Source organism: Labrus bergylta, chromosome 12 (genome assembly GCF_963930695.1).
Source record: "Labrus bergylta chromosome 12, fLabBer1.1, whole genome shotgun sequence".
NCBI classification, from domain to species: Eukaryota; Metazoa; Chordata; class Actinopteri; order Labriformes; family Labridae; genus Labrus; species Labrus bergylta.
In genome coordinates, this window is record NC_089206.1 from 19,146,187 (window position 1) to 19,164,014 (window position 17,828).

Here is a 17,828-nt window from a genome sequence, read left to right on the forward strand (position 1 = left end):
TCTCCTAGGTGTTCAAATACTATGTCATTAGTTTGATTATTGACATAAACGTGCGTATCTGTGAGAGGCTTTTACAGCATCCTCATCATTCAAAGACTTATTTTCTATTAAATTATTCAGCATTATAAAATGCAGTTGCTGCACATCAGGCCTCAAAAGTAACACAGCAGCTGGGACAAAGGTATGTGGAAAAGAGCAAACAGATTCCCATTTCATTTCATTCTTTTTTTTTTCTGTCTTCTTTATTCATTTTGAAGGAATGCAAGTACAATGTACAACAAAGACACAGCACCAAGCAATGGAGAGCAGCAGAGCAGAAGGGATGAAGCTGCTGTAGAGGAAGAAGAAGAGGAGGAGGGCGCTGTACAGAGTTTAAGGGTCAGCCAGAGGTCGTCCAATCAGACGCTGATAGCAGGTGTCACAGCCTAATGTCTGTGATTAATCACAGTCTGGTTATTAGTTGACTGACTCCCAGCTTAATTCCGGACAAAGGAAGGTAAATGTGACCTTTCAGTTTGATCCGAGGGTGATAAGGGTGTTTTTTTTTTGCCCTGTAGTGAAGAGAGGTGAGAAGGGATTTCCGTTGTGTATGCTTGATGATGTTGCAAAACTCTCTTTTAAAAAGTAACTAGTCTGTGAATCCTTGTGTACATCGATCCCCATGGCTATTATCTACCTTACAATCGTCACAATCCACCAGAAAGTACCAAATAAAACAGTACACGGTATGAATGGATGCATCATTTTTTCCACCATCCAGTTTGATGTTCACATCCATTTGCCATAACAGATTTTTTTTTGGAAATAAAATACAAAGTTAGTGAAACTAACACATGAGAATGCTGACAACTAAGTTAAGTGTCTGAAAGCCAAAGTTATACCTCAGTAAAAGCTCATAAACCTGACATGACAGCTTTGACTTTCTCTCAATTGAATTACTTTGCTGCTGCTGCATGTATTGACTTCAATATAAAATGTGATTTATGCAAGGAGATTTCTCAGTTCATTTGAAAGACACTATAATTAAAGGGAAATGTTGCCCTGTCAAGTTTATGCATTTGACTTTCTGGCACTTCTTTAATTAAAAGTCACTTGTTTATATAAAGTTATTTTAATACAAAATCAGAGTTTGTACAATTTGACTGCTACCTCAACTGGCACACTACACGACTACAGTTTCCCTCTAACATTCACCAAACCACACAAAACTACAGGCTCAGAGATGCTGCTCCTACTGCAAAGTTTATTTTTAACACTGATATTTAGTTAGAAGAGTATTACCTTTTTTTTTTGATACATAAAACCATTTCTGTAGGCCATTTTGAAACATGAAGAAGATTCGTTGAATGTTGGTACAGATACTGAATGTAGGCATGAGAGATTTCCTGGTGGGGAAATTAATTTAAAAGCACTGATATGTAGACATGACATATTAAACTTCACCAGTAACTGTTCAAGGATGTAGCTGACGGAAGAAACTGTAGCCTCTATGCTGTCTTTGGATGTCAGGATTGTTTACTCTTAATTATGTGCATCATAATTCCCACTTCTTGTAAAGAATATTCTTCATTTCCTGTCAGAAAGCCTAATTTCCTTTTTGTACATGTCAGCTCTGATTCAGCAGATCGCAATCAATTCGGCCTTTACATCTTAGTGTTTCATCGTCAAACTCAATTACAATCCAATAATGCCAGAACTTATCATGCAAACATTATCTCAAATACTACTTTTAATGATGCAGCAGCCAATTTTGTGACTCGCACAAGGGGGGGAGCCTCCTCTTTGAAGTAGTTACTACACAAGATAGCCAAAGTGGTTTCATATCCAGCAGAGTTCTGAAAGCATTTTCTAAAAGGCTGCAAAAAGGAGAGAAAATAAACAGCGATCATTCTGAAACATCAGCATGCTCAGAAACTACATCTCCACCATTTGGATAAATACAACAGGTACACTGTGTGTATTAAAAATTAAAAAAAAAAAAAAAGCTCTTCAGTCCTGACACAAATTCTCAAAAAATCCTATCACAGTCCATCATGATACATTAACTCTGGTCATGTCCTTCCATTCATGCTGCACTCACACACCGCATCATTGATAAAATACGATTGAAAGAGGTAAAATCCTTAGACAGATAGAGGGAAGTATAGAGATCAGAGGAGCTCCTACTTTGGCCGTTAATAAAAAAAAAAATATGAAGAAACACCACCAGAGGACCTCGTTGCTTAAATGATCCCTCCTCACTGCATCATCATCAGTCAGAGAGAGAGGGGGGCAGGACAAAGCTCAGTTGTTCATTCGGCTGCTAATGCAAGAGAGCTCATTGCATTCTGCTTCACAGAAGGCTTGCACAGTACTGGAACTACATGTAGTGGATTTCTCTTTTACTTATTACTGGTAAGACACACACACACAGGTTTTTCATCAGGTGGCTGATGAATTCTTGTTATTCAGAAGAGCACGACACACACATAGAAGATTGTGTGCAGGACCTTTTTTTTTTTCAAAATATTCCTGACCTCGGATTATTTTAGTGTGAATGAGTAGACAGATTATCCAAAGAAGAACCCACTCTGCATTTTTTCCCTTTTACCTTGTAGAGAAACTAAAGCAATTTGTTTGAATAGAGAAGGTGAGAAGTGAGAGGCTTTCAGGGGATCATCTTTATACTTGTTCCAGATGTTCAGATTTCTGGTGGCATACACTCCATATAATCAAGGCTCGTCTTTTACCTCCATGACCACCTGCTGCACATGAATCATTTTAAAGTGAAATTGTTGAATAAAAACAAAAAAAGAAACCTAGAATTTCACAGGATTCCCTATTCAGCCATGTGTGTGTATTTGTGTGAATATGAACAAAAGGCTCCATTTGAGTGCCACAGTCACGAGTCTGTCAGGAGGGATGATGGGATGCAATTTCACATCAGCACTGACAAGTCTGGTCCACAGGGGGGTGCTCTGATCTCAGGAAATCATGACTGTTGGGTAAAAAAAGACAGTCAGCTTTAAATCCCTCAAAGGGAGCTTTCTAAGGGCTAAATCTCAGCCAGATATTATCTGCTGGAGTCAAGATGGCACCTGTACCTCTGATGCACCGTGTCGATCCTCTGTGGATGATTCTGTTTCCCTGACAACCACTGCTTTGGTCACCTGCATGTCAGGATGCTGCTGCTTGGCTTCCTGTATTGCAATAGCCAGAGCCTGCAAGGGAAAATAGAGAGAACAGCGGTTCTTGTTTAAAATAAATCACAGAAGGAGTAATGTTTGTTTTTTAAATATGGCTCAGGGCAACTTTTGATGTTCAATAGTCAACGCTGGATTTATATTATACAATTCATGATGGTTCAAGAAACAAGCTTGTCTTTAAAAGGAGGGCCGATTGGGACTAAAAAATGAAAAATGAGAAATGAAAAATGTTTCTAGCAAAAAAAAAAGAAACTAGTTTGTAAGATGTCCTCTTACTGAGGTTGATCTAATCATAGATATGATAATGTTTAAAAAAATCCATGCATGACGTACTGTGTCAGTTCCATGGCTTAATGTTTGAACTCAAAGGTTGGTAAATTGTTTACATTTTTCAATTCTAATATTATAATCAATTGAAACAAACAATTATCAGTGTAAATCTTCTAACATCTTCAGCAAGTCCAAAAATCACAGAACCAACAACCACGAAGAACTCAACTATTAATTTAAAAGTTTATTTGTTCACTTTAGCTCACCTGTTCCTGGTCTACATCGTCGTCTCCTGTGATTATGATCCTCTTCTCGATCCTGGTCTCCGAATAGCCTCCTTTCACCGTCTGCAACACAAAAAAGTGTTCTTTAAATAGAGTTCAGAAGAAAGAGCCCACATTTAACTCCATTCAACACAGAGATGAGCCGCACATCCTCATGAAAAAAAACAAAACATGATTATAACGTAAAGTGTAAGCTCTCCAAGTTCCACTCAGACAGCTCTACCTTTGTGACGTGAGTGGTTGCCGAGGTAACATTTTCAGCTACAAGGATTGGCGACCCGGACGCCTCTCTACCAAAACTGCTCATGTGCACCTGGAGAAGCAGAAATGCTGGGAGTATAAAGCAAGTACTGAAAACAAAATCACATGCAAAACATTGAAACAGGAGAAAACTATAGTCATTTTTTCTGATATCTCAGTACATTCAGTTAGGCACATATTAGAAATATTCTTTGGTTTTGGAACTGTAAGTAGGTTTAATCCTCAGGGAGCAGAAAGATTGAGCTCCAGGTTGAGTTAAAAATGGAGAGGTCCTTTTCTTTGTACTCACAGGGGAAACACTCTTTCTTGTAGAGTAAGAAACTTCACTCAGGCTAGTGATACCATGATCCTGAAAACAGACAAATTCATTATGTCACCTTAAGGTAGTTCAACTTATTAAGTGCATCATATTGTCTCTTTTAACTGTAATTCTTTTAATACCTGATCTGCGAACTCCACAATGGTTGTCGTGACCTCTGACCCATTGGGCTGAGTCTCCGTCCTGACGTCCGTCTTTCTTACTGCCGGCGTGGGCATGACATCACTGGCCTCCCTGCTCAGCGGTGTGGCAGCAGAGATGCGACCAGCTTCCCTGTGTGTCTGCTCTCTGTCCACTGACGAAGACACTGGAACTGACCTCTTTGGTTTTTTAGGAACAACCGGCTGCAGTGAAGAAGAAAGAAGAAAAGAAGACAAATGAAGAATCAAGTAATTTATGACAGCTTCTGATGCACAGATAAAGAACCTGAAGCAACAATAAAACCTAAAAGATACAGATGGACAATGTTTTTTTTTTAGCTCAATGCTCAGAAACAAAAATCAATAAAAAAAAGAAGGAACAAAGAAATGAAAGCCATTTGTATTGCCTGTCACAATGTTTCTTTCCAGACACTTGGGGGAGGGGCTTTGTCTGCTCCTGTTTCCAATTTCAGAGAATAGAAAGTAACAACATACACTATTGAATGTACTTTTAAAATGCAGAGCTTCATTTAATGCAGCTTTTTTTTGACAGTTTACATCATAACATTTAACATGAAAAATAGCAGCTGATAGAGAAAAACACTGTGTCAAAGCAGTGACTCACATGATGTTTGGTGTGATCACACCACAATAGTTTTGCCTGTTCTTTTTCTGTATGTTTCATTCACCCTCATAATGACCAACTACTGTGCACGCAAACAAGAGAGCGTGAAAACAAAAACCTTTACCAACTTATCAACAGCTCACTTTGGCGACCTGTCATGATACTTGGTGGCTCTGTGACAGTGAGATGTTGGAGAAAAATCCTGCACTAAATTCTGTTGTTTTGGCACAACAGTTACAATTACTATTTTATTTTATTTCACAAAGGCTTCTTGTTAAAACAAGCAAAGGTAAAGATATAAAACACTTACATAAGCATATTTATTTCCCTAATAATAGCACAGGTCTTGTTACCTGCCTGATTAGAACATACTAAAGTAAAAATCTGACAGTCTTTTATACACACTTTAAATGGAAACCCTGGTCCACAGTACCTGCACATCTGGCCGTTTGACCTCCTGTCGGACTTCTTCAGCCTGGATAAGTTTGGCTGGAGGGCTGCTGCTGGCTCCTCTGGACAGAGGAGCTGACACTAGTGGAGGAGGAGGCTCACATGGACCCTGCTGCTGCTGGAGATAGTCTATGCCAAAGCACAGACCCACGTCAGGCGAAAGATCTCTGTCTCCCAGCTCTGACATTCCCCTGGAGAACTCCTCCATGCCTGTGTGCAGGTCTGTGAGGACGGTGAAATCCACTTCTGCCTCAAGGCTGGACGTCGAGCTGACAGTGATGCTGGAACATTTGCGCTCGATGCCCAGGTGGGTTTCCTTCAGGTACAGGATGTCATGGTCCTGGTCATCCTCTGAGAGGGAGCCCAGGCGTCTCTCCCATGGTTCCCTCTGCGGAATTAAAGAGAGAGGAAAACATTTTATAGTTAAAGTATTTCAGACATGTAGAGAACAAGTTTGTTCTTTAAAGAAATTTGAGCTAAAGAGAAAAGCAAATGCAGTTTCATTTGTCTTTGGAGGAGAATTAAAAAGTAGACCGTTTCCAGAAATTCTAATAAAGACAAAAGCTTGAACAGCATCAGGAAACCTTTTACATATAGAGGTTATGCAATGTTAATAATTGTAATATTAGATGAATTTTGTTAGCTCTGCCTTATTTACAGACTGTTCCTTCCATGGAACCAGCATTGCACAATACTAGCCACATGTTTTCCTATCAACAAAAACACAAAAATTAAAAAATAGTGCAGAAAAATGTGTTGGAAAAGTAAGCCCAGTTTGAATTGGCTAAAATCAAGGAAAACCTAATGACTGTTTGGTGGAGCAAAGAGAAGACTCACTGAAGCTTCATCAAGAGGCTCCTCGTGAATAGCAGGTGTTGGAGGTGTCTCCTGTGGAGAAACAAAAAAGGATGCATTAATATCCAAATATTAAAGCGTGTAAATTCGTTAAAATCCCTATGATAGCAAACCATGTTACATTTCATACATGGAAAAACTAGAAGAGAGCAGGGAGTATTTTTCCTTTCTATTGCTAGGATTTTTATTTGCAGAACAAAAGAGCTAATGTAAGCCTTTTTTGTCAAAGAACAATGTTTGAAACAATGATTGCAATGTTCTCTTCTTATAGCTTTAAAGCTAATTGCCTACGCACTGGTTGGAGCTCACTCCATATTCATATCTGAAATGTAAACACTTTAATGTATTTTGTACAATTTGCTCCAACTTCAGGGCTTGTGTTTAACTTGCTTAATGAATAAATAAATACACATGAGAATTCCCAGATACTGTGAAGCTTAAGGCTAGTGTCAGAAGCATGCACATAGAGTAGGCTGTGTCTCAGAGGCTGACATAATAATAAAAATGACTGCAAGTGCAATGGTAATGCCATGCACTAAAAGGTTAGATTTTTTAAATTCCCTTGCAGGAAAGAGGTATTCATATTGATAGATGCAGCATATGAATGCCTGAGCCCATAAGAGGTTTGGCAGCTCTGCAGGCTGTGATTACATCTCATCGCCTTTTTCGTTTTCTATTGCTGCTACAGAGGTGCCAAGGCAGAACATTTGGCCCAAATGCCCCTCTCAGACATTTATAAAAAAAGATTTAAATTATGTGGAAAAATAGGTTTCAAAGGAAAATAGTGGAAAGGTCTTGTGCTCCTTGCAACAGCAGCCACCTTAATCCTGTGAAGATGTTGGAAGGAGAGACCAGGTGTTAACGTGACAAGTTAAGGTGGGATAAAAGGGGACGCCTGAAGCTTATAAGCATTGTGAACTTTGCTTAAAGGCCCGCAGCGTTCTGAAATGGCCAAGCAGATGTCAAGCGCTGTGAAGAAGGGGAACAACGGAAAGCAAAAAGATCTCTGGGCCAATGATGCGATGCTGAGGAAGAAGGTGAACTTTTGCTTTCTCATACATGAGTTCTGAAGAATGTGCATGTGATTGGGTTTTGTTTTTAGATGGTAAAAACAAGTTGGCTCGACATCGCCTGAAGCTCATGCAATGTTTTACTTTCCGATGATGGACAAACAGGTTAGAGGGGGCTGATTGTTTACCGCTTGCTTCCACTTGTTGGCTGTTTCTTGGCTGGCTGTCCGATAGTGGATGTGGCTGCTGTCCACATTGCTTTGTCTGTCTCTGGTCCAATGCGTTTTCAGAGGAAGGCTTCGAGGGGGAGCTGTGGGAAATTTGGAGCCAGAGGCAAGATTTTCTTTAAAGTCTGAGTTGTTCTGAAAATGATCCGTCCACTGACTGTGTCCTGTCGTACCTCTGCTGTCTCTGATCTCCTGTTGTCTGAGCAGCTCCTTCTTGATCTGTTGATGAAGCAGACTTTGCTGAGGATGTGACACTGCAGCTTCACTCTGGTATTTGGCTGCCCCTGCGTTTTCCTTGACAACATCTGTGGGAGCTTGCAGTACAGTATAATCATCCACTCTCCTTCCTGCCTCACAGGATCCGCCCTTTGATTCTGTCATCTGTACGTCCCCAGTCGCAGCAAAGACGCCTCTATCAGACCAGCTTTGAGTTTGAGGGTTTGGAACACCTTTGTTCTCCTTATTCAAAGACTTCTTTGATCTTTGTGGCTTGAGAGGAACTATTTTGGTGACTTCTGAGTGCGAGTTTTCAGTTTTGTGGCAATCTTTTGCTCCCATGGGACTCGGGTCTTTAACTTTCCAGCTCTCAAAATGCCTAGTGTCACTCTCACTTTTCCCCCCTATGCCCTTTGGGAGTGATTCAACCGGCTGAGTCTCAAAGTTTGTTGGTCTCTCTTGATGGATACGATTCTCAAACTGACTCTGCTTGTCATCTCTGTGAATCGCTGCGCTTCTGTCTTTGTCCGACAGAGATCCATATCCGTTTTCATGAACGACATTCCTTGTTGATACAGAATAATGATGATGCCCTTTAGTTTCGGCTGTATTATCCACCTCTGCGTTTGCCATTGTTGTAAAGTGTGTCCACGGTGTCAGAGAGACTGTGTCTTTACTGACAGGAGAGGTCTTTTTTTCCATATAGGAATAAATATCCAGCGCCCCTTCGTACGCATCCTGCTTGTCAATCAATTTGGCATCACCGGTTGCCTATGTTGACATAGAGTAAACAGTTGCATTAGCCTAGCTAGTTACACTAAACTCCTCAAGTTCTTATTTCATGTCCCTTTTTTTTTTTTGTACAACCATACATGATTAATGAAAGAAAACCAGGCAATAATCTTTGGGGAACTTTGACTGTGCAAACTTTGATGTATTTCAAGATGTTTTGATCCCTTTTAGGATTAATGGAATCAAAGTTTTGAAAGAGAAGAGAGAAAGGTAAAGGGCCGAACAGTACAACATTTATAGAAAAAAACATACCGTTTGAAACTAGATGTAATATATTGGGTTCTTAAAACTCTGGAATAGGATCTGGTTCTTACTGGTTTCCGTTCGGGGGTTCCTCCTGGAGGAGTATTGGAGGAGAGGCGTTTCTCCCTCTGGGCCATCTTGCTGTTAGGCTGCCTCAGAGCTCTCTTCAGCTCATTGATGCTGGCCTGGTGCTTTTGCAGAACATCTTCAGGCTTATCCAGGAACTGCTGCTTAGACAGTAAAGGTCACATCAGGGACAAAGCAAAAGTTGAAATCCTAGTCCTGTTTAATTATTGTTACAGATTTATTACGATATATGTGATTATGTAATTAAAGCTGAAAATCAGCGTGGAGGTTTATCTCGAGGGGGTTGGTGACTGTTCTATGTTTTGTCACTGTGCTGCAGGATATTTTAGTAATTGCACCACATGATCGGAAAACATATGCCTGCTGACCACGTCACCAGACTAAAACAGACCAAACACAAATAAATAACAGTACACAGATCACGCCTTTAATCACTTGTTCCACTTGCATTGCTGCTTTTAGACAAAAGCGATACATCTCGTAGTTACAGGGACAAACATTTTTTATTTCTATTTATTATTATTCATCTTGAACATTGTGATTAACACCAACATAGTTATTAAATGATCAATGGCTGCACAGAAAATACTTCCGACTGAGACATGCAAATGTTCAAACATTAGTGCACCAAACCATTGAGTGTGTCGAAAACAGCCTGAATGTTTGAATACCAAGTTGGTTGCTGTTGTTGCATACTGTGTTACATCAGGAAATGACAGGCATGGTAAGGAATAGGTAATCCCAGCAAACCTGTTGAACATGACACACATCACATGCAAAGAAGAGAGGACAAGCAGTACCTCCTGTTTGGGCCGAGGGGTGGCCCAATCCTTGTCCGAAAGATGAGGGAGCCCGAGGTGGGCCAAGTGAGATGAAGTGAAGGGTTTTTTGAGAGCAAAGCAGGAGGTTGAGAGTTAGGGCGGGGAGGGGTGGGGTGGAGAACAGAAGCGTGCAGAGACAAAGAGGTAAAGTGCTGCAGGTGAGTCCAAAAGGCAGGCGTCCAGACAGACAGACAGACAGATACAAACAGAAACAGTCCACACCACCAGGGCTTTCAAGCCTTTAAAGACTGTTAAGCCATTTAATGTTCTGCCAAGAAGACAGGGACAATCCATTTCAGAGTCAGCCAATTGATAATTAATGCAGCCTTCTATTGACTGGAGATAAGTGCTTGGAGAGGGTGATTCTTCCCATTCTTCTTCATCCAAACATTTTGTAAAAGCACATTACAAAACCACAAATGAACAGATGCTTCAGAAGCTAATGCTATGTCAATATTTCCTGCACTACTTAATCACACTAGCACAGATACCTGCACAGGAATAATACAAGACTACACACACTGGTATAACCTTTACCTTGTAAATACAACAAAGACTGGATTTGTGAATCCAACAACAAACTACATTTGGTATCTAGAGAGCCGTTTTGCAGATAAAAAAAAATCATTGAATATAATTCATTGAATGAATAAATCACTGAGAGGTTTTACCCATCTCAGCATAAGTACCATGAGATTTGTCAACTGGGGATCCACTAAATCATCAACATTGCTTCAAGGTCCCATCTGTTTATCCTGCTAAAAGCCATCAATCCCTCTAATTTCACACAGGGACTGTTAAAGATACACATTTTTGAACATATGTTGACTTTTTTTAAAAAACAAGAGTGTTTTCTGCTACAGTTGAACTGTTTCTGTCATTTTAAAGTGCTTCATGAAATCTAGTATCAATTTCTACCCTAGCTAGCTTTTCAGCAGACAGATAAGAAGAAAAAAAGTAAACATAGAGTCTGAATACATTTAAATGATATACTCGGAGTCTATTCATCTGAAGATCCTTTCATGCAGTTTCCATGGATAAGACTCAGTGGAAACCAGGAAATCCTGATGTGAAAAAACAACATTCCCTCCAGAGACAATCAAAATAGAAACAAACAAGAGAGTACTGGTGCATGACCTACAACGACCCAAAACCACACAAACAGACACTGAGGTCCAAGGCCAAAGTACCTCTGGTTTTGATTCTACAGGCGAGCCTGCCTCCTCAGCCTGCTGAAGAGGATGAAGTGGATGACAAAGAGGTCAGAGAGAGAGAGAGAGCAGAGGTCAGCGGAGCGTGTTAACAATATAGCAGGGACAAGAGAAGAACTGTTAGAGGCAGGATGCTGGGTTAAAAGAAAAGAATCTGCAGAGAAGATGTCGAGATTTTCAGACGACAAGAAGAGGACACAATCATAAGTCCTAGAAGTTTAGCGAAAAGCAGAAATTGGGGGAAAATTGTGCCAAATAGAAAAAAGTAATAATGGTGATAAAAGGATCGCGTAAAAGAAGGATGAGGAGTGTTAGTCTGAAGTTTCTGATTTATTTTGTCAACTTTGGTGACTGCAGCTGCCAGATAAATGTTCAAAATTGTTGACTTGACAGTTTTTGTATTTTTTTAGTACTTTAGTATAGTTTCCAGTGCTGAACAGCAACATACTATTTATTAGGTCATTTATGTGTCCTAATAATTGCATAAATATACAAAGCAAGGCAGAGCCAAGTGTTGTATTGAAATACCTTCAGCTCCAATGTCTTGGTTGGTGTTTGGATGTTGCCCCCCCGAGGAGGTTTCTGAATTGGTTCCAGTTCCTGACCATCATTCAGCTCCAGCTCCTGATCTGTGTACTGGTCCTGGTCTTGGTCCTGATAGTGGTACTGATCGTGGTCCAGGTCAAGGCTGCCTTCTTGGTCCAGGTCTTCTCGAGACATGAACTGCGTTCGTTCACTGGAGCTTCTCTGGGACAGCTGGTCCATACTGTCCCCGAGAGCAGAGGCTGGAGAAAAGTGAGTAAAGGGGAACATTGACAGTCTGGACTTCCGTGTTGAAACTTTTACATGGCACAACCCTACAGTCCAGTGTTTAACAGGACTGAATGTCGGTATAGACTGTGCCTTTATATGAAGTCTTCAGTGTGGCGGTGATGGCATGAACTGTGCTCATCAGCCCTTCAACGATGCTGAAGTTGTCATTAATGATCTTGGACAGGGGAGACTGGCAGTAGGCAGTGCAGGAAGCATTGCTGATGTCTGGGAGCGAGTTGTCATACTTCTTATGGTTGACACCCATCAAGTGAAACTCTGCCCTCACTACTGTTTTCCAAAGTTTTTTCAAGTTCTGACAAAATGGAACTCTCAGAGATTTGAAAGATACCACACTCAAAGCACTTTTTCATTTTTTTGCTATCACTATCTAAGTTTTTTTTTTTTAAAGGAGTGACAATGGGTCATGTCTTCCCAGGTATTCATACTTTAATACATACCGGTATTCTGTTTTATCCAACAGTATTACTCTCGATGGGACCATATACAAAAAATGAACACCATGCTTTATTGAATACAATTTAGCTACTTAGAGACACTAAACCCATTAAGACAATGTTAACTATTTCAATGATTAAAGTAAAAATACAGTGATTAAAAAAATAATAATAATTTCACCTTTGAAAGCAAGAGGCCACATTTAAAAATTATACGACTTGAATTAGCTCTATTGCTGGTATATTTACAAAGAATTAGATAGAAGTAGATTTTCATGCTTATGGAATTATTCATCCATTCATCAATTTTCTCAATTTATTCCCTAACAACAAAATTGTACGGTAAGTGAAACTTGATGAGAAAAAAGAAACAGCAGAGTTTACTTACCTCCATCAATGCTTCTCGGCAGCAAGTACCTCTTGCTAACAGACCGTTCAAACTGTGGTGCGGGCCTGTCAATCAGAGCGCTGGCCTGTCTGGTTTGAGCTTGGGTCCGCCCGCTGTAGCGGAACTTGGAGCCAATCACCAGGAACCCCTTGGGAGGCGGCTCTGGGGAAACCAACCTGTAGGAAGGTTCAGTCGGTGTAAATCTACAACAAATACTCAGATTTTGCATCTTCTGGCAACTTTGATTAAATACTTTGACACCCCAGCATAGGGGTGAGGCTTTATTAATAATAAAAGTTCCTAAGTTCCCCAATCATTTCCTGTGATTTTCTTTGAAGAACTATAAAAAAAAAAGTGTGTTAGTTCAGCTTTGACTGTTGAATTAGAAGATTCATTTTTGTCTGAAAGGTAAACTTATATCAGCATAAAAAATGAAAACAGGAAAACAAATCATCCAAACATAACCTCTAAAAATATTTAGAGTCTTGTAGTCACCAGTTATGAGTCCAGGATGTAAGTGAACCCTGCCCCCTTAAAACCACAACTTAACACTTTGACTTTTTGGTTATTGTAGGAGTAAAGCATATGAGACAAAATGTGTTAAAATCACTGTAAAAGTGCCAGTACAGATTCTGCAGCCTTTAGAGAAAACAAAGCAGTCCAGCTCTTTCTGACAGTTTCTAAGTGTATGCTCAGCCAAACAGGTTCTAGCTCTTTCTTCATTTTAACCACAGAGTCGTGGAAGGGGTCTCTTATCTTTAACAGTTGCGTAATGTGAAGCACTGTAAAGTGTTCGTCAAAAAAATATCATCCTTTTGAGAGTTAAGATGACCTGCTGTGCATGTAAATAAAAGATCATCTAGGTTAAAGTATCATTTTTAAAAGTGGTGTAATTAACAGTTTACCAACTGATGCTGTCTCCCTATTTTTAGAATCAAAGTCCCCTGAACCTCCCTACAAATGTACAGTTACATATCACTTTATCCAAAGGATGTTGGAATTATTATGGATCAACCTGAATGACCTGGGAATAATGCCACAATGAGAAGTTAAAGAGTCAAGGAATTGTATGAGGGTAACCTGTGAGATAATCTGTCATGCAAAGTGTGAACAGATTGTGCAGGGTGAGATGACTTCAGTGCAGAGAGGGCATGTTACAGTGCATGTGTAAGGTCCTACCTGAAAAAGGTGTGGTGTTCAATGCAGACCTTCCACAATCGCTTTGAGGCCCGGTGGTTTGGCAGCTTGAAGCCTATGGTGCTTTCAAACTGTTCATACTGAGCAGTGAGGGAAAGGAGTGGAGGTGGAGGTGGTGGAAGAGGAGAAAGGGAGGCGTAGAAGAAGAGAGTGAAGGAAGGGTGTTGAGTGCAGGGAAAGATGAGGGATTGGTAGCAGGGTGAATTTGTTTACTCTGCAGCAATGGAAAAATCAATACTGTATTTCTGTTTGTGCTAAGAAAGTTATTATCAAGTTTATCCAGATCCATGTCAGGCAGGTTTCCCATCTCTAACCAACCTACAAATTAACCATTTGTGTGATCACTCTAACTGGTGTGAACTGCGTAAACTTTTAAACAAACCTTAATAGCAATATAAACTCTCTATAGACAATAAGACTGGTCCTTTTACAAGAGAAGCAAACTTCATCCATAGCAAAAATCTGTGGGTACAGTTTAAAATTAAAGAGCTTAAAAACACAATGACAACCCTGCAGGCAAATTTGAAACGACAGCTAACTTAAGAGGAAAGATCAGCAGAAGAAAGTATATGCATACGTAATGGCCATGGTTTTCACCACAAAAATGTCATTGTCAGTTTCACAGTGGGTATAAGACACACTGCAGATGCCCCCAAGGCCAGAGGATGAAGGAAAAAAAAACAGCAAACCATTATAAATGTAGGGAGTCAAAAAAAACCAGAGCGGTCATAATGTGACTGTTACATTTGCAAGTAAAATCCTTGATGAAAGTGCAAATCCTCACGACTGGCTAATCACATATTAAACTCAGCAGAGAGGAAGAGAGGAGGAGAAGAAGAATGAAAGCACGACCTATCAGCCTAATCTTTAAGAACGGTATCTCTGAGGGCTATAAATAATGTCTCCTTGTCAGTTGTCACGTGGCTATGTGCAGATAAATCTCAGAGGCAACACTTCTATCAAACCATGAAATGACTATTTATGCTGTTTTGGGACGAGTCAAAAAGAGACAATGATGTAATTCTAACAACTGTGAAGGCATGAAATAGAAAAGAGGCTCTTTACCAAATGATCTTTTATTCCACTTGCCTCGGCTTTGCTACAGTGACTGCCGTGAACTGTTCCAGTGGGATTGTGCATGCAATAATTTTGAGGTGAACTACTCCACCGTACGTCAACATGCAAGAGACAAGATAATGAGAGTTTTTATTTACCTCTCCCGGGCGGATCTTGATATAGAAGTTGCTCCTCTTGTAGGAGATCTTGAGGATTTTTGGCCAGGCGAAGCGGTTGATTCTCAGTCGGTCTCGGTAGATGAGCAAACCGTTGGCGCTCACACCGAGCATGATGTCGATTCCTTCTGAATCCTGGTGGGGAAAAAAAAGGCATTGAGCAAAAGTGTTTTTGAACCTTCAAATTTGAATGGAACCTGAGTGTTATCTCTGTACCTTAGCATGATGCAAGTCCACGCCATACATTGAGAGTTTCTTTGCATTTTCTAGGAAGTTCACCTCTGCATCTGCTGGACTCATCCCCCTGAAACACAAAAAGCCACACATGATTCATCACAAATCAGCTATACCAACATTACACACTATCTTTATGGAATTCAATACAATTAAAGTCGTCATTTTTTCTCTGACCTGTAGTTATGGTGCAGCTCCATCACTCTCTCCTCAAGCTCTCGCGTCTGGTTTGGAGCAAAGCGGAAGTCGCTGACATAGTCGGGGCCATGGTCCTCTGGCTCGTAGTCTCCCAGCTCTGCCTGGACGGTGTAGGAGCCGAGAAGGGCGTGGGTGACGAACGAGCAGGGCAGGCGACCAGACAGGATGTCGTCCCTCAGCTGCAAACACAGATAGTACCTAAAGAAACACCAAAAGGAGAAATGTTACTGATATTTGTTGAGTTTATTGACTTCAGTGGGAAGCCTGTGAAATGAGAAAATGTTGGACTTGTCAGTAACAGTCAATATTCAGCGTTGTTAGCCAAGCTAGCAGTGTGTGGCTAAAGCAACGGCAATGTTTGTTTGGGAGTCAGTCCACAACATTACAATGTTATGCACTAGAATCATTTCTATAGAATTCATATGTCTTATGTTCCTATTTCTTTTTTTTTTTTTACATGTTCGAAATAAAGAAATTAAATATGTCAACTTTCTTGCTGATGATGCTGTGTTTGTTTCTGGCAGGAGGTGATACATAATTTAATTAACAGCAATCAATTTTGTGATTCCACTCTGCTTTTTTGATGCAGCAATCGACAGTATTTCATTTTCAAAAGGGGGGTCTCTTAAAATTCTATAATTTCCTCTGGAGACTTCTGAATGCTGATTTCTTGTTCTTGGCTTTAGTTACAGATGTTTTCAGCAGAGCTGTTTTCTTTGGGTTTTTTTTTTTCACAAAATGTTGTTGGCCGAACCTAACATATTAGACTTCAGACACCCAAGTCACCAGAGTTCATTCATTGTAAGTTAAAAGTCCCAATCATTGCATTCAGTCCTACCTGGTAATGTCTTCAATGAGCACAGACGGGTCTGGAGGGTAGAACTTGACAGAAAATCCAAAGATCCAGGAACCAACTGTAGGAGAACCACCCGCAGAGATGTTTTCAATGACTGCCTGTTCATTAAAATGCAGCATGTGTGTGGATTTGTTGCATTGTGTCTGTGGGGTGTGTGTTTGTTTCTGTCTGAGGAACTTACCCCGAATCTGCTTCTTGATCTCTTTGGAGGGATCCAACCAATTCTAATAAAGAAAAAAAACAGTCTCCTTTGAGGAGTTCAACCACAGAAAAACCATCTATACCCACTTTTTAAAAGGCTTTTTAAAGAATACTAACTCCCTAGCTGCTCTTACGTTTTAAACTCTTTTCTCTAGTCAAAAGCCAAATATATTCATCAACAAGAAAATGGATGAAAGCTTCAATAAACACTGAAAGCATCAATATAAATGCCAGTTCAGTCCGGCTCCCTCTGCTTAATGTCACTCCAGCTTTCATGGTGCTCTGTGGACCCTGTTCACCATTTTTAAAAGGCCATACAGTCTAATCACATTTTGAAAGGTTAAAGGCCATGTATGCCACTCTCAGGATTTAAGTGCTAAAGCTCGGTGAAAAGGTCAACCAGGGACTCAAAGTTTTATAACACCTGGAAAAACAGTCTGAGCAAAAAGGGCAGGTTGGCTGAAAGGCTGGTTGACATAAGCTCTGGGATCATTAATAAAATAGAACCAAAAAGAAAATTATGTTGTGCACTTAAGCCAAGTGTTTGCAGATCATACTGGAAAAGGAGACACATGTGAATTTGTAAAGGAAAGTAAGTGCAACAACTTCCACAACAGCTACATAACTGCTCAACCATTTCAAGCCAAGTATTCACCAGTAAACCACAAATTAGAATCCAGTATTCAGTTCAAAGCATTTTACATGCTTTTGACGCAACCACAACATTGGCTTACACTGAAATGATTTTCTAAACGGTTCACATGAATAAAAAACATTTAGAGAATACAAATGTGACCACAGGCTGTATTCAAGCTTTCTTCATGGGAAAAGACAAAGTGAGTATTAATCCATCAATGAATAAATCTCAACACAGACAGTACTGTATTGAACAAACACAAACATGCACCTCATCAATGTGTATGTGTGAGTTCTCACTAAGTTACATTTGGAAATCACTTTAAGATCTTCACATGCCTATCCAATTATTACAGAGTAAACAACAGCTAAGGTTTTGGCACATACAGAGAATCTTGGGTTTTGGGTCCAGACCTTGTTTCACTAACTCCAGCAAATGAAGTGATTAAAGATGGAAACTGAGCATAATGTGATGACAATTCTGTCAGATGTCAGGTTAGGTTCAGTTGTGGCTCTTATAATTAAAAAGATATTGTTGTTTTATGATGCCAAGTAAAATGTTGTTTTTTTTTGTTTGGTGTGGTTGCATGTGTGTGTGTGTGTGTGTGTGTGTGTGTGTGTG

At 40.1% G+C, this 17,828-nt stretch overlaps 1 protein-coding gene across 3 annotated transcripts in view; it reads right to left on the reverse strand.

Moving 5' to 3' along the window:
• Positions 1 to 210: 210 nt before the first annotated feature.
• Positions 211 to 17,828, reverse strand: part of si:dkey-178k16.1 (band 4.1-like protein 1) — a 41,403-nt gene continuing 23,785 nt past the window's right edge. Inside the window, exons 5-24 of one of the 3 annotated variants that reach the window (XM_065961023.1) lie at positions 16,551 to 16,593; positions 16,352 to 16,427; positions 15,493 to 15,711; positions 15,298 to 15,385; positions 15,064 to 15,216; positions 13,832 to 13,929; positions 12,653 to 12,828; positions 11,525 to 11,781; positions 10,976 to 11,017; positions 9,765 to 9,794; positions 8,949 to 9,107; positions 7,588 to 8,613; positions 6,372 to 6,422; positions 5,518 to 5,922; positions 4,442 to 4,663; positions 4,290 to 4,349; positions 3,963 to 4,052; positions 3,722 to 3,802; positions 3,084 to 3,200; positions 211 to 2,977 (exon numbers count right to left, since the gene is read on the reverse strand). In XM_065961023.1, the coding sequence (XP_065817095.1) occupies positions 2,972 to 2,977; positions 3,084 to 3,200; positions 3,722 to 3,802; positions 3,963 to 4,052; positions 4,290 to 4,349; positions 4,442 to 4,663; positions 5,518 to 5,922; positions 6,372 to 6,422; positions 7,588 to 8,613; positions 8,949 to 9,107; positions 9,765 to 9,794; positions 10,976 to 11,017; positions 11,525 to 11,781; positions 12,653 to 12,828; positions 13,832 to 13,929; positions 15,064 to 15,216; positions 15,298 to 15,385; positions 15,493 to 15,711; positions 16,352 to 16,427; positions 16,551 to 16,593 (3,399 nt within the window). In that variant the 3' untranslated portion in view covers positions 211 to 2,971. The remainder of the gene's footprint in view (positions 2,978 to 3,083; positions 3,201 to 3,721; positions 3,803 to 3,962; positions 4,053 to 4,289; positions 4,350 to 4,441; positions 4,664 to 5,517; positions 5,923 to 6,371; positions 6,423 to 7,587; positions 8,614 to 8,948; positions 9,108 to 9,764; positions 9,795 to 10,975; positions 11,018 to 11,524; positions 11,782 to 12,652; positions 12,829 to 13,831; positions 13,930 to 15,063; positions 15,217 to 15,297; positions 15,386 to 15,492; positions 15,712 to 16,351; positions 16,428 to 16,550; positions 16,594 to 17,828) is intronic. The other 2 variants (XM_065961024.1, XM_065961025.1) reach the window with 2 other exon arrangements.